Source organism: Penicillium angulare, assembly GCF_028827245.1.
Source record: "Penicillium angulare strain IBT 27051 chromosome Unknown utg000002l_segment0_segment0, whole genome shotgun sequence".
NCBI classification, from domain to species: domain Eukaryota; kingdom Fungi; phylum Ascomycota; class Eurotiomycetes; order Eurotiales; family Aspergillaceae; genus Penicillium; species Penicillium angulare.
In genome coordinates, this window is record NW_026623161.1 from 1,200,719 (window position 1) to 1,216,160 (window position 15,442).

At 47.3% G+C, this 15,442-nt stretch overlaps 4 protein-coding genes across 4 annotated transcripts; 1 reads left to right on the forward strand and 3 right to left on the reverse strand.

The window, feature by feature from the left end:
* Positions 1 to 321: 321 nt before the first annotated feature.
* sidD (nonribosomal peptide synthase SidD) lies at positions 322 to 6,618 on the reverse strand (the record flags this gene model as incomplete). Its single annotated transcript, XM_056918128.1, has 2 exons — positions 322 to 6,141; positions 6,208 to 6,618. 2 exons carry the CDS (start codon positions 6,616 to 6,618, stop codon positions 322 to 324), a joined length of 6,231 nt encoding a protein of 2,076 aa, XP_056783739.1.
* Positions 6,619 to 8,625: 2,007 nt separating this feature from the next.
* sidJ (putative siderophore biosynthesis lipase/esterase) lies at positions 8,626 to 9,744 on the forward strand (the record flags this gene model as incomplete). The annotated part of the gene is made up of 2 exons (XM_056918129.1): positions 8,626 to 8,679; positions 8,746 to 9,744. 2 exons carry the CDS (start codon positions 8,626 to 8,628, stop codon positions 9,742 to 9,744), a joined length of 1,053 nt encoding a protein of 350 aa, XP_056783740.1.
* Positions 9,745 to 10,000: 256 nt separating this feature from the next.
* Positions 10,001 to 12,355, reverse strand: N7478_001916 (Arabinosidase A; the record flags this gene model as incomplete). Its single annotated transcript, XM_056918130.1, has 8 exons — positions 10,001 to 10,396; positions 10,461 to 10,949; positions 11,002 to 11,153; positions 11,212 to 11,244; positions 11,305 to 11,381; positions 11,448 to 11,531; positions 11,632 to 12,146; positions 12,203 to 12,355. 8 exons carry the CDS (start codon positions 12,353 to 12,355, stop codon positions 10,001 to 10,003), a joined length of 1,899 nt encoding a protein of 632 aa, XP_056783741.1.
* Positions 12,356 to 13,541: 1,186 nt separating this feature from the next.
* On the reverse strand, positions 13,542 to 14,975 carry N7478_001917 (histidine phosphatase family protein; the record flags this gene model as incomplete). Its single annotated transcript, XM_056918131.1, has 2 exons — positions 13,542 to 14,447; positions 14,502 to 14,975. 2 exons carry the CDS (start codon positions 14,973 to 14,975, stop codon positions 13,542 to 13,544), a joined length of 1,380 nt encoding a protein of 459 aa, XP_056783742.1.
* Positions 14,976 to 15,442: the final 467 nt, after the last annotated feature.

The following is a 15,442-nucleotide window of genomic DNA, read 5'->3' on the forward strand; positions in this document are numbered from 1 at the left end:
GAACTGATGTAATTGATTATCATGTTTGCTGTATAATAATGAACACTAGTATAGCGACACATTCAGCCAAATTCAACTTTTACCGAAGTAATAGTGCCTGCCTACTACAACCTGGACATAACGTCTTAGAAAGAATAACCACTTCAATGCTCAATCAAGACATTATACTTCTTTATCTATAGAAGATCGCGAATATATGCTACTACCGAATACGGCGATAGAAATTAGAATGTGTGTTTAACCAAATGATATTATAAGACAAGAGACGAAAAAAAAAGAGATAGGTACAATGAATCACTATTTCCAGCTCTGCACCTCTATCTAGAATACTTCAGCATCAAGTAAAGCTTCTTCCTTCTGAGAGCTCAGCTCCTGCACAGTGGCAGCCAACTCACTCAGCGCTCCGTCAACAAATTCCGCATCGCGCTCACTGCCAACAAGACCAACATGCATGGCACCTTCCTTGACATATGAAACAACCTTCACCGGCTTTGGAGAATCCCCATGGGGATTCAAAATATCCACCCTGCAACTTCCACCAGCAAAAGGCATAGTATCAAAATCATCCCAGTCCTGATGATGGACAAGAGAGTCATAAAAGAGACCTTCCTCCCATTGGGCACATTGACGAGCGATGTTCTCAAACCCGAGGAAGTCATATGCTGCTGACTCTGCGCTTTGCTTCTGCACAAATTGCAGCAAGTCCATTGCTGTCCAATGCGACTCAAAGAGAACCCGGATCGGAGTAAGCTGGTAGCATGGACCGACGATGTTTTCCACGTTTGGTAGGTCAATCGTTCGGCCTGACGTGACTCCCCCAAAGGTAATATCGCTCTTACGAAGGCGACGGGCTAGAAACAATGCCCAAGCCGCAGTAAGCAAGTTGGCAGTTGTGATGAACGGCAGTGGCTGAGAGTTCTCGATGACCTTTGTCTTGAAGATACCACGGTCGGTAGGCTGCGTAGTAGGCCCTTCAAGAACGGAAAGAGAGGAACCGTCAAGGAGGTTGCTCCAGTAGTTGATGGCCGTCTTTTGAACCTGACCATCGGAGATGCGGCCAATGTAAGTGGCGAATGGTTCATGGGGAGCAATTTGGCCTCCGGCGTAGAAGGTCTCAAGGTCTTGAAGAACTCTTGGGAGAGAAACGCCATCGTATTGTGCGTGAGACAGACCCAAGGCAAGACACTCGCGGTTGTTTCGGCCCTCGACGTGAATGATCTGGAGGAAGGAAGAGCCGAGCTTGGAGTCTAACTCTGCGTGAACGGAACAGATATCTTTCACTGATTGTTCAAGGTCATCATCGGCTAAGTGCTTGGTTAGGGGCATTTCCATATCTTCAAGCACCACTTGGTAGAACTTGGATTCGTGCTCCACAAAGACGGTCCTTAGGATTTGATGGGCTTTAATAATTTCATCGCAGGCATGGAAAAGCTTCTCTCGGTCAATTCCATCATCGAAGAAAAGCATAGTGTATTGAATGGCGGTGCGAGGTGCATTCAGAGTAGCCTTGATATCCACGACCTGGGGATCGGTCACTGGGGCGATATCTTGAATGGACCAGTTGCTATTGGCAAGTTTAGATCGAACAACGCCAGCGTTGATGTTTGACTGTCCCAACGAAGAGAAAGGCTTGTAGGGCTTGAAGTTCTGTTGATTAGCTTGATCAAGTTTCAAAACGCGTGCTGCATCTCCAAGTCGCATGTGCTGGAAAATATCTGCAACGGTCAATCCGTGACCCTGGGCGCGGAGACCTGAGACCAATTTCATTGCCAAAACAGAGTCACCACCAAGACGGAAGAAGTTGTCGTCTAAATCGATCTTCTCTGGTTCAACACGAAGAATTGTAGCCCACGCATTTCTGAGAATGGTTTCCTTCGGCGTCAGGTTCGCTTGGGCAAACGTTTTGATCCAGGCCCCTTCAAATCCGTCACGCAGTTCTTGGAGAACGGAAGCAGGAATAGTCGAGGCAAGTTTGTTCAGCAGCATTTGGTAGTCACCGAGGTGTGTCTCTTCAGGTAGTTCCTCAACAACCACGTAGGCTGAGGGTGCCATATATGAAGGAAGTGAGTCGCGGATGAATTTATCAAGCTTCTTTAGCCCCAGAGCCAGACTTGTAGGTACCGCTGTACAAGTTGTGACTTTGAAACCCTTAGATCCGAGTTCATGCTTCTCACGCAAAATTTCAACGGTCTTCTCCTTGGAAGCTCTTGGCTGTAAGAAGACGATCAACTCCGATTGCTTATCTTGCTTGGTATCGGCTGGTGAAGCCTGAACGACCGCAGTGGCAGCCCGAACAGTAGGCGAAAGATATGTCGCAAAATGCGTTTCCAGCTCAGTAATATTCACAGCATGTCCCTGAGAAGGAAGAATATTTTCTTTGCGACCGACAAATACCAGACTACCATCCTCTTGCTGTCGGACAATATCTCCAGTGGGCTGGACTTTACCGGACCGGCCAGCAGATTCCGTGCTTCCTTCAACAAGCCATTGTGGAGAGTCAATAGTCTCGCCTGACAGGACGTTGCCTTCGAGCCATAGCTCTCCAACACATCCGATAGGGGTTAAAAGTGATGGGTTTCGACCATCGACTACCCAAGGAACTACGACACTAGGATAAGTTGACCCAGGCTTAGTGTTTGCATTTGCTCGGAACTTGTTCGTGGACTGGTCGAGTGAGAGTGGAGGAGTCACATTCCACTTCCAAATTTGGTTAAGTTCGGCACTAGGAATGCAAGAAAGACTTTCGAGTTTTCTCGAGATGTTCCTTGTCAACTGGAAACAGGCTGTCTCCATCTGAGCAAGTACTCGCTCCATCTGTGGGGTCTTGATGAGAGTGCTATCGAAATTGGCGCGAATTCTGAAGCCACCCTTGCGGATTCCACAACCAATCATCAGAGGGTAAGGATTAAAGTGAAGTGCCTCTTGAACGACATCACCAACAGCAAAGCCCAGCTCGCTGACAGCGGCAGAGTCCGGCTCTGGCTGAATGACTAGGCCAGTGGGGGCTTCACACGCATGTTGAGCGTCACGGCTGACCTTTCGAATGTTTTGCATACCCAGGTGTTGATAAGGGCTGCGAGATAACACGCCCTGCTGGACAGCCTGAAGGAAAGACTCAATAGTCGTCTGGCGGTTTACGCGAATCCGAACTGGCACGGTCGCAATCAACGGCCCAACAATGCCCTCAACCCCGGGAAGGGCAATATCACGACCCGTGAGAGTCTCACCAAATACGACATCGTCACTTCCTGAGTACTGGGAGGAAACAATAGCCCATGCGCCACGAATCAATGTGGCCAATGTGAAGGGATACCCAGCGGGTGTGGAGACTGAAATAGAATGCTCAACATTCCCATCAGGGAATGGGACAAAATCTCTCGAAGGAAGACGAGGAAACTGCGGTCCAACCGCGTTCTTCAATTCTCGTCGCCAGAATTCATCCATGGCGACCTCATCAGTGTCCTTGACCCATTTGACAAACTCTTTCATCTGGGTAGTGACCTCCACAGACTGACCCTTCAAGGCATCGCTGACCTGTTTGAGAATGACCGGCTCAGACCATCCATCGTAAACAACGTGGTGAATTGTCCAGACCATGTAGTTTTTACCATTGTCCTCAACAATGGCATATCGTGCCAGACGGTCGCCAAGCTGCATTCTGTCGTTTCTGTCGTTCTCAAGATACTTCTCAAGATTGTCAGAATCTCTCCAGTAGATGGTGTCTTGAAGTACAACTTGTTGAAGACCAGGTTCTTGGAGTTGGGCAAGACGAGTGCGCAGGATAGGGCTATTGGTGACCACATTCTCCCAGGCCTTCTTCCATGTGATAAGGTCAACACTCGAAGGGATAGCAGCAACACGCTGGGCAACGTATGGCTTGACTGATTTCAATGAGAAAGTAAACAGTGACTCTTGAGTAGGGGTGCAAGGGTAGATGTCTTCAATGGCGGTCTTCTTGAATCCGTAGACCTGAGAAGCCTCAGAGCAAGCACTCTCAGCGGACTCAGAAATCATTGCAAATGCGGGCGTCTCAGTTTGAACTCCAGTATCGTCACCCAATGGCTTAATGACATCAGCCATGGCGGAAAGGGATGGGTTCCCAAACATGTCAATGACAGAAAGATCCAGACTCTGGGACCGACATACGGAGACCAGCTTCATCGCTGCCACAGAGTCACCACCTAAAGCAAAGAAATTGTCATTGAGCTTTATACCATCGGCGTCGAGCTTCAATGTCTGAGCCCAAATTCCACGCAGGCGCTTCTCGAGGTCAGTCAACTCCCTATTGGCATCAGGAGCATTATCTGTGTCCAACTCTCGCAAGTCGATAGAGGCACCGAAGGCTCGGAGCTGCTTGCGGTCAGTCTTGCCAGAGATCAAGACTGGAATGGCATTAACTGGAATATAAGCTGTAGGGACCATATATCGTGGCACAACCTTGCCCAATTCTTTGCTGATAGTGGGAAGAATAGCACGCAAGTCATCAGATGGCTCAGCGGAGCTCACACTAGTTCCACCTTGTTCTTGCATGGATGCAGTGGTAACAAATGCGATGAGGGTTGCTTGACCACCGGTCCCCTGTGGCACAATCACCTCGGCAATGACATTGGAATCTGAAGGTAAAAGAGCACGAAGTTGACTCTCGATCTCACCAAGTTCAACGCGCTGACCACGCAGCTTTACTTGAGTGTCCTTTCTTCCTGCAAATACAATGCCGCCAGACCCATCAGGGTCGTATCGTCCAAGATCACCCGTCTTATAAAGACGACCACTGCGACCCGCATAATTCCTGTGGCCAGCCACAAGCCATGAAGGATCGTTAATGAAAACACTAGCGGTCTTTTCGGGGTCGTTCAGATAACCCTGTCCGACAATAGGACCCTCGACAAGTAATTCACCAACGGCGCCGATAGGCGTGAGTTTTTCGTGGTCATTTGGATCGACGATCCACATAGCGGCACCATTACCAGGACCAATGGAGAGGTAGTCTCTTCCAGTAGCAGCGCTACTGTTGATAGTGCATCCAATGGTGCACTCACAAGGACCATAGCCGATAATGATTCGGGCATCCTGACCCCAGATGTTCGCATCTCTGGCTGGTACTGCTTCTCCTCCAAGACCCAGACCATTTGTGAGTGACTTGATCACATCAGGATCCAAAATACGGGCCACGGAAGGCGTCATGCCGGCGTAGTTGATGTTGAACTTTCGGATCACATCGTTGATATCGTTGAGTCGATCCTCATCGGATGGAATACACAGACATCCACCTTGGGTCAGTGTGCAAAGCATGCTATCAATGCTAACGTCAAAGGCGTAGGACGCAAAATCTAGAACCCGGGAATCCTCCTTGTACCCAACGGCTTCTGATCGAGGAAGAAGACTGCTGGTGTAGCTTTCGTGGGAAATAGTGACACCCTTTGGAGTTCCAGTACTCCCAGATGTGAAGATAATGTACATCAAAGTTTGTGGGGGGACTGTAGGAAGCTTCTCAATGCCATCAGATGTGGAAACTTCGGCGAATGCGCTCTCCTCCACAACAAAGATCTTGTCGCTGGGCATAATTTGTGTCGAAAAGTCGAATTGAGATCGGGATGAAACCATTGCCTTTGCACCCACCTGTGTCGCCATATTCTGAAGTCGGGCAAGCGGCAAAGTGGGATCCATCAAAGCAAAAGTTGCACCCACCTTCATCACAGCTAGGACGGCGATGACTGTCCATCTAGACTTTTCGAAGCACACGGGCAAGACATCATTAAGCTTGACGCCCATCTCCTTGAGCTTCCATGCCACATGTGAAGACCATTGATCAATTTGACCATAAGTCAACTCGCCATCCCACGAGTCTATGGCAACTTTGTTTGGCATTTTCGTGGCTCGTTCAGAGAACAATTCATGCGAACCAAAGCTATGGGTTGGAGGAAGCTCATGGTTAATGCGCCAAATCTCGTTAAAGTCGCAGTCGGTTGGCTTCAAGCCCTCCGCGATGGATACATTGGGATTTAAGATATACGACTTGATAGTGTCGGCCAATTGCTCCACATGGTGAGTGATGGTATATTGTAACTGGTTCTCTGTACTCCAAATTGATCGAATACTCATTTGACCATCTTGGAAGAGTACTTCTAAATGGATTGCACCCTGTATTTTGTGCAGTCAGTGTCTGTAATTGGAGTTTCAATAAATTCAAGACATATGTCCACTCACTTCCTCGTTGACTTCAGCGTCTTTCGTTAATGAGCCAGTACTCAAAAGGAGCGAAACGGGACTAGAAACATCTGCAAGCTCGGCTGGCTTCGATGTCTTGACATGCTCAATAATAGCTCTTGCCACCTCTTCGGTGCTGCTTTCCAGTCCAGCCACCAGTTTCTCGGTGGGCAGCTCATGGCTGGTCAAATTATTAGAGCCGTTTTTGTAGGCCCATTCATAGCGCGGCAATGTACCTTCGCGCGTACGCATGAGAACAAGAAGCCACGCCAGAAGCACGACTTCCTCTTTCATGCCTGTGAGTGTCGAGGCATCAACAGCCGTAAGGTCGGCAACTTGATACGATCGGAATCCATCTAAGTCTACTGGTTGCAGCTGATCGTGGGGATCATTCTCCTGTATGAATCCCATGTTGGCGGCCCGCTTCTCTCTTTGGACATCCAGGAGTGGATTGAAGGAGGAGAGACGTCGAACCTCGGCCGTTGATCGTTGCGTAATTCCTATCGGACTGAAAGGGTATAGTGTATCATATATAAACAGCTTGCATTTGGTTAATCGTGCATGCGAAACAACCGCGGGGCAGAAGACAATAGAAGAAAATGTTCCGTACTCTGTGCAGTTACTTCATAAAGAGCGAGATCGGCGAACTCCACTGTAAATTCCACACTTTGGGTCTAGCCGAGGGGTCAACTTGCAGGTGAAGAAAAGCAAGAAAAAAAAATCAGTAAAAAGCAAAGAATATATAAAAGTTAAGACCCAAAAAATACGCTAATTTCTGACCTGCTTTACTTATAAATTCAACGTTGAATTAAATTCCCCCTCTCGTGGTTACCAGCAGAAAAAAACATCGTCACTTTCCCACTATGCCGAGCCCGCGGTGAAGAAAAAAATTATCAGATCCGCTTGATGGTGGATCAATCTTATCCGATTGGCGTATTTAATAATATGTACGCCGTATCTGATTCAAAACGTACCAGTACAAATACCCGAAAATACAGTTCAGATGGTTTGGTCTATGCACACACCCTGGCGCGCCATCCGCGAAGTTGGCTTTTCTTGGCTCGTATATTTTCTCCACCACTATATCAGTCCACTCATTGCTTGCTCGTCTATTTGTCTAAATTGGGTCAATGTTGTACTTCGGAGTGCTTCGGCATGCCATGATATTCTTAAGACTAGAAATTCCTTCGAGATCTCAGAAAATGGGTAGGCGCATGATGCGCATGTAAGGAGAGTAGTGAGAGGCAAGCCGGAAATGTGTAGCAGTTGGGATTAAACATGTGGTCCCATTCTCCAACTCCATCGGACGCACCACTACGCTAGTTATTGTGTCGGGAAGTCCCGATTGACCCGAACAGAGACAGGACGCTGTCCGAAAGTTCTCAAACTTGTCCATTTTCGGGTATGATCGCTGAACAAGTGACTGAGATCTACATCAGCACCGATGAAACATGAAACCATCTTTTAAACGAGGTCTTCTGATGCATGTCTGGTAGCTCCATGCTTCTCTGTATCAATATGCAGCTGCATGATGGGGTTGCAGCTTGTGGGCTTCGACCCTGACTTGGAATACTGCTCCGTCCGAGCCCGAAAAGAGAGCGCGCTCCGTGCGAGAACTGCTGAAATATTCTCCGAATTTTCCACCAGAAATGAATTTAATTCTTGTCAATTGCCCTTTCGGTCAGTTAGTACCTGCCAAGTAAAACAGGTGTGCTCTTGCTGACATAGGGAGTAGACCCACTGTGTCTTGCCCAGCTACCCTGAAAATACTGTATACAACGTTGTATACGCTGGTACAAGACGTCGGGAATGCAGACCGTTTTTCCAATACGCACAGTCTCGTACAAGGTATTACCAAAGAACTCGAAACACGCAATACCGTTAAATACAACCCGTTACGTCCGTTACCACCTTGGAAGCTGCATAAGTTCATCGATGCAGAAATCTTGCTTGCGCCTTCATGTGACTCCATAAATACTCCATATATTTTGATTATGTCCACCGTATATACGGAGTACTCCGTACCAGCCACCGATTATGAAGAATCGCCAAGTCGTGGATAGGTTTCAGCTCGGCAGCACGAAATGAGAACCCGAATGAGATCACTTATGAAGTGGGTCACTCGTATAGGGGTTAGGGCATATTCGCACGTTGCGATGCCGACGGAACCCGGGCACACATACCCACGATAGCCACCATAGCCCGGTCTCGGAAATTAGTTTGATCTGATAACGGGAAGCTTGCATGAACCCCGCGGTGAGCATACAAAATTGCGGTGTCAGGATTGTTCCCAGTTCCTTGCTTCTATCGAACACCAGCTTCACACTTGCTTCACACCCAAGACAATTTAATTGAGGACATCCACAACAACCGATTTGTTTATCTCATCATTATTCCCCACGTAACACATACTACAAGATGTATTCTAAGTTCTGGCCAAAAGGAGGTCTCCCCGGGAGATTGCATCATTACGTTCGTCTCTACCCCATAACCCCTCAATGGCATATACCTTGCAACTAACAATTTTTACCCATTCAGACCGAATCCCTAGTAACATTCGAGTATACTACCGCCGCTGCCCGCAAACCACACAGTCTCGTCTTCGTCGGTGGACTAGGCGATGGCCTCGCAACAACATCCTACATGGCCGATCTCGCCAAAGCTCTCAACCCAACAGAGTGGTCTCTCTTCACCCTGAACCTCACATCCTCCTACCAGTCTTGGGGTCTTGGCCACTTAGACCGCGACACAAACGAAATCGCGCAATGCATCCGCTACATCAAGGATTACAAGACGGAGACGTTCGGCGAAGGCAAAATCGTCATGATGGGCCACTCAACCGGCAGCCAATGCGTCTTGCACTACCTCCATCGTCCGAACCCACACACCACAGCGCCAGCCTTCGATTCGGGGCTAGAGCACACAGACCGCCTACCTCTCGACGGAGCCATCATGCAAGCACCCGTTTCCGACCGGGAAGCGGTGCAGCTTTGTATCGAACACGGGTTCGGAAAGAACAGCCCGAGCCAGATGAGGGAGATCTGCGATAAGATGGAGAGTATTGCAAGGGAAGCTGTTGAAGGTGGTGGTTCATATGACACCATGCTGCCTCTTGAGCTAACCTCTGCTATTTACCCATCCAATACGCCTATTAGCTGTCGCCGGTTTCTGAGTCTATACAGTCCAGAGAGCCCCCATATTCCCGGAGAAGATGATTTATTCAGTGCAGACCTGAGTGAAGATCAGCTTGCGTCTACATTTGGATTGATTCAGAAACAGGGATTGTTGAAACATAAGCTTATGGTCTTATATTCCGGTGCTGACCAGGCTATTCCTGACTGGGTTGATAAGGAGAAGAACCTCGCCAGATGGCAGAAGGCTACAAACCATGGGGAGAAGTTTGAGATCTGGGACGATAAGCATAGTGCCATCATTCCAAATGCTTCACATGCTTTGAGTAATGATGACCAGGCTGAGCCTAGGAAGTTCCTAGTCGAGAAGGTCATGGGGTACCTTGGAGAGGCAGTGGCCAAATGAGGAATTCGATAAGAATCAATTTTCGCATATAACAGTATGGAGTTGGATTGGCATGGACTTCGGGATTCATGGCCAGTGTTTAACATCTATGATTCCCAAGTCAAAGATCAATAGCGAGTCTTTATTGTATCAGCGTTTCGAATAATTTCGGGTTCAAGCAATTTATAAAGAGAAATGAAATAACAGCATTCAAAAAATTCGTCGATCTTAAATAGAGTGTATCCAAATGGATCTGTCATAATAGCAAAAGAGATATCTAGCTAGCAGCCAGTACAGCGACCGACCAAGCAGGTATAGTAAAAGTGAAAGTGCCATTAGAGCTCTTGAGATCAGAATGGACGGGCACGACAGGGGTACCGTCTGGCGTATTTGCAGCGTTCGGATCATCATCACCGACAACAGTAAGTTTTGCAGTTGTCAGTCCATCAATCGTAACACTCAAGTCTTGAGTGTCACTACCATAATTGGCCAGTTTGACATAGTACTTCGAGTCGCTTCCACTAGATGCGACCCAGTAAACAGGCCCAAAGGCGGAGTCACTGCTCACTTCCTTGACAGTATCGCCTAGATTCACCGAAAACATTTGCTGCACGTAGTAGCTTGTGGTTTCAATGACGTCGTCGGGGCTCTGGGTGAATGGAATCAAGTTCGGCTAAAAGCGTTATCAGTATTTGTGTCAAACATTATATCGCTCACCATCTCAAGTTAAAACATACCGTCCACTGTGTCGAGTTGACGAGTTGCAAAAGAGGCGCGTAGGAAGCCATTTTGATCAGGTCACTGTTACGCTCCATACCGATCATGAAAATGGCCTCTCCCACAGAGCCCTGCATAATTGGATAGTCGACGTTGTTTTGCGCATACTCTCCGACGAGGTAGGAAACGTTTCGGTCAATATTATCAAAATAGTCGAACTGATTGACAAGCCCATCTGGTGTGTTGTAGTCATGGTAATCGACCATAGCCCCGGTCGGCATGGTAGTCGGAAGACAAGAGACTTCATTGGTACTGGCAATCAAGATCAAATGGGGATACTTGGCGTGAATAGCATCATAGAACGCCGTGAACCTTTCGGCGTAGGTAGCACATCCACCCCCTAGGTGGTCTTCATTGCCAATTTCAACCATGGTGACGTTCCATGGGTCGGTACGCCCATTGGCTGCTCGCATTGATCCATATGTTGTGCTTGAGCCACCTAGGACATACTAGAAGAATGAGCTATCTGTTGAAGACAGTTGAATGTTCAAATGGACTTACCTCGAGCTCATTCAGAGCATCATTCACATAAGGAGTCAAGTCATCTCCAGTCACAGGGGTACCAGCGCCAGACTCCAAGGCAAATCCATCCCAGATAGCCAACAAAGGTGCGAGACCCATATCTTCGCACCAGTAAAAATACTCGTCGAGGCCTATGAAAGTGTCAGCGTATCGTTTACTCGCTGGGTGTTTGTATGTCGGAACACTTACCAAGGCCGTCTGTGTTGTAATAGCCCCAAGTACCTGGAATTTGATCGAGCGTTAGTTCAAATAGTGAAACGACCTATGAGCATACATTCTTACCCCAACGACCAGGACGATCTTGAACTGGGCCAATAGTCTCGTTCCACTTCCAGCGATTGTCAAGATACTCACCCTCGCTTGAGCATAGCCAATATTAGCAATGCTTGGAAACCAAAACCTACTATATTAGACAAACAACTTACATATTATTGCCACCGGGGAATCGCAGGAAAGATGCCCCTACGGCTTCCAGCACATCAGCGATGCGAGGTTGTAGTCCGTTGTATCTGTAGATAACAGCCTAAGGTCAGCTTCATGCAGTAAAATGTGAGGAATGCTATAGCAGGAAAGCCAGAGATTCCAAGACAAACTATACCCGAAACATACCTTTTCTTGTAAGTTGTAGGGAATAACTGAACAAGACCGAAGTAAAGTGAACTGCCCGCCACCTCTGAGCCATCCAAAGACAATTGAAAATAGACATCTCCATCAGGAGCCTTCGATGTTGACAAAGAAGCATCAACATACGTGAATTTGTCACTGGTAGAAGTAATAGGAATCGAAATTGATCCATAAACTGTATCAGTACCATTGCCGACCAGACTCGCGGTGATATTGCCTGACAAATCACCCTTGATCCAAAAGTAAGTCTGGTGCTCGCTACCATCTACTGGAATTCCCCAGTACCCGGCGTTAGTCACGCCTACAGTCCCGGTGGTATCTTTGGCAACATCTAGACGCAGAGTGTGGGGAATCGCAGTGGTAAGAGGATTGTCATAGTCAATGGCAATTGTAGAATCGCCAACAGAGCCCCATGCAGTAAGGTTTGGCGTAGTGCTTTGCAGCCCATTATTTTGGAGCATTTGGCCGTATATACCCCCATCGCCAGAATGATTGATGTCCTAGATTGGAGATTGTTAGTGTTTATATCCAGCCGAAAGAGCGCCAGTCAACTTACTTCAAACATGAAGCCATACATCAGAGGACTGGAGGCATTTCCTCCATTTTTATTGACCTGAAGCGAAACGCCTTGCGCTGTTTGGAAAAGCGCACAAAATGTGGAAAGGGCGCCGAGGCCGGCTTTCAGAGTAAAGAAATTCCTGGAAGACATCTTATTATGATTGAGGCAGCTCTCGACTTTGCGAAGTCCATTTTGAAGAACCTGCGATTCTTATAGTAAACCTTGTGGGTGGGTGATTTAACCGACACTAGGCATTCCCCTGAGTTGCAATCAATTTCCCTGGTGTCGAATATTGCTTTTTACCGAGAATGCATGCGTATCGCATTCTCCATGGAGAAGCCAAGGGCCCTCCGCCCATGCAATTTAGCAGAAGTGGGTGATGTCTTGGGACTTGTCCATCGCTTCCTCACGCACCTCTTACATCCAGACATGTCGCACTTGGCACGCTGATCTTCAACTCAGCGGGGACTATTAAAGAACGAAATAAAGAGACAGTGGAGCGGAATGAAATGGGGTGGGAGTATATTTAGCTCTCTCGTTGGCTCTATGATTGTGAATGGGTCTCTCGGTCAAACCTCGGTGGATCATCCCCGACTGTAGTTGTATCCGAAGGCGGGGAAATGGACTGAAGAAGTGGCTTTCGGGCGACCCCAGCTTAATGATTATTGTGAGAGCCAGTGAAATATCCAGGGATGTCAGTCGAGATGGAGCCGGAAATGTGTCGCTCATTATTCCACAATTTTCTATCAGGATGAAAATGAATACCATCAAAGTATAAGCGTGGTTCCTGTCGGGTTCGGCCTTGGTTGCGATTGACGGAGCATCGCAAAAAGGCGACCATACCTATTTGCGCGATAAAAGTGCAGATCAACACCAAAGTTTTGTTCGGTTGCAAGTCTGGCAAAAACCCGGCGGAACAGGCTCTTTGGTCGCATAGTCACTGTAAAACAGCCCATTGTGATCCTTCATGGAATAATTGCATGTCGGATGATCCCGCTCACACTATCAAATCAATGACAGTGCTCTCTATAAATTGCAAATCCTCGGCATAGATCAGGCTGTACCCAATGAAGGAATATCACCTTCAGGTTCTCTTTGTCTTGGCCATATTGGGTTATGTGCTACACATCGAAATGATGTCATTTGGCACACTGGCTTTTAGGGAACGAACAAGTTCCGAGAGAGGAATCCAATCTAGTGTGCCTCGTGTGGACCTTAGCGTGTGTCCACTGTATAGTACTCGGACATATAGTTTGGACGCAGTGGTTTTCCTATTAGTATAATCAGGGACATTTGCGACGCAAATATTGTTTGGTAATTAGGAAAATGTGTCAACTTACCAGACTTCAAAAGCAATGTTGGAGCCCATCCCAGGCCACCGCAACTGCTGAATATTCAAGGCACCAAGAATTGGTCCCAAATCACCATCATGCAAGAAATTGTGTGTATATGCACGTTCAAGCTTCCTTCCCTCGATAGCTTCCAATCGTGAAACTATCTCTTGGAGGAAAAGACCTTCTGTTAATTGGATGTATTGAGAAGCATTTTGATTACGATGCCACCAGTAATTCCACTCCCAATCTCCAGCCCGAAAGACAGCATATGCATCTTCTTCGGTAGCACAGTTCAAGGGATCGTTTCTACTGCATGGTAAGCGGTAGCCATTGCACATACGAGCCTGGAAGTTATCAGAGAAATGATCGAAAGTAGTCATCCAATCGGTTTTGTTCGCATCAAACAGAGCGGCGAGTCGGTCGCGCAAGGCCTGTGTTGCGAGAATATGTTCGTTCCATTCCTCTTTACTCTGGATTTTTGACAGCAAGCGACTGCGCGATGGGCAAGGAAACCCCTGGTCCACAGTATCAATATTTGATGCTTGTTGATGCAGTGGAAGCGGCCCATCATAATTAGGCCAGATACCTCTCAGGACAGCCCCGGCAGACGCATGTGTTAGGGGTGATCCACTAGCTCGAAACCAGACAGCTTTGGTGTCTGGAGATGAGGGAAGCAATCCCAACTGCTCGCCGTACACTGCCCATAGGTCCCTTCCATGCCGGTATCCATCCAAGACTCCCCCAAGAGTGAGCTGTGGATATTGGCATGATCCACTGACGGAGCGAGAGGCAAATGGGTTTGCAGGATCAGTATAGGTTTCGGAGTACATAGATATCGATTCCAGGGAAGAATTCACTGTAGAAGATACTGTTATGACATGAATGTTATCGCAATTATATTCTTGATCCTGTTTTTTTATTAGCCATGAGATCACGCAAGACGGTTAAGAGGATCATTTCACCTCTCCCCCAGGTAAGATATTGTAAGGGGTGCGACGTTGATGTCTTTGCACGTATTCTAAGTAAATCAAACGCGCCTCGACGGAGCCATTCTGGACAGGCGAAGGAGGTTGATAGTTGTCAGCGGTGGGATGAGGCATTGTGCAATAATTATAAGATCCGTTAATTACGGTCGTTTCACGATCTGTCGAGGCAGTGAAGACACCACCGTAGGTGCCATATTTCGAGTTTGTAATGTATGACATTGAATCTAGAGGAGGGTAGAAAGACGCGTCGGAAGACACGCTCGCAACTGACTCTCCCACCACAACCAAGGAAAAAGCCATAGAGAGGATCTTACTCGGGTCGACCAAGGCCGCCCATATGAGTGAGAAATTCATGATCGGCAGTCCCAACGTTTGTTGGATAGAAGTGACATTGTGGTTGAATCGTGTAAAGGGGGATGCGGATGACATCAGCAGCGGGAAGTTGCGCATGACGCGACAGAGAGAGACATAGTATTTGTTAGCGATAGACTATAAGGACTTGTGCTCGTTTATTGACTTTTTGGCAAAGAATAGTTGAAGCTTATTTATCCTAATAATTGCTCCCGAGAGATGATTTCTTAAAGCTGATAGTTGTTTGTACGGGCGCTTACTATATAGAAAGGCCTACCTGCAATAAAAAAAGGCAATGAGTGTAGTATAAGCATGTTTTTCCCAGAATTAAGTCATTCCTTGAAGGTTTTGATATATTAATATAAATCTCTTCAAGTTTGTGTGTAGTTTAAGTGGTAACTTCAAATGTGAAAGTCAAAATTATCTTATGCATAGACTATATGTAGTAGTGGAGATATAGTAACCCCTACTGGCTGCGATGAGTATCAATATTGGAAGTTACGTTCTAAGTTTTAGACAGAAGGAAATCTACTTCAGGTACTCTCGCGTTGGAGACCTTTTGCGTG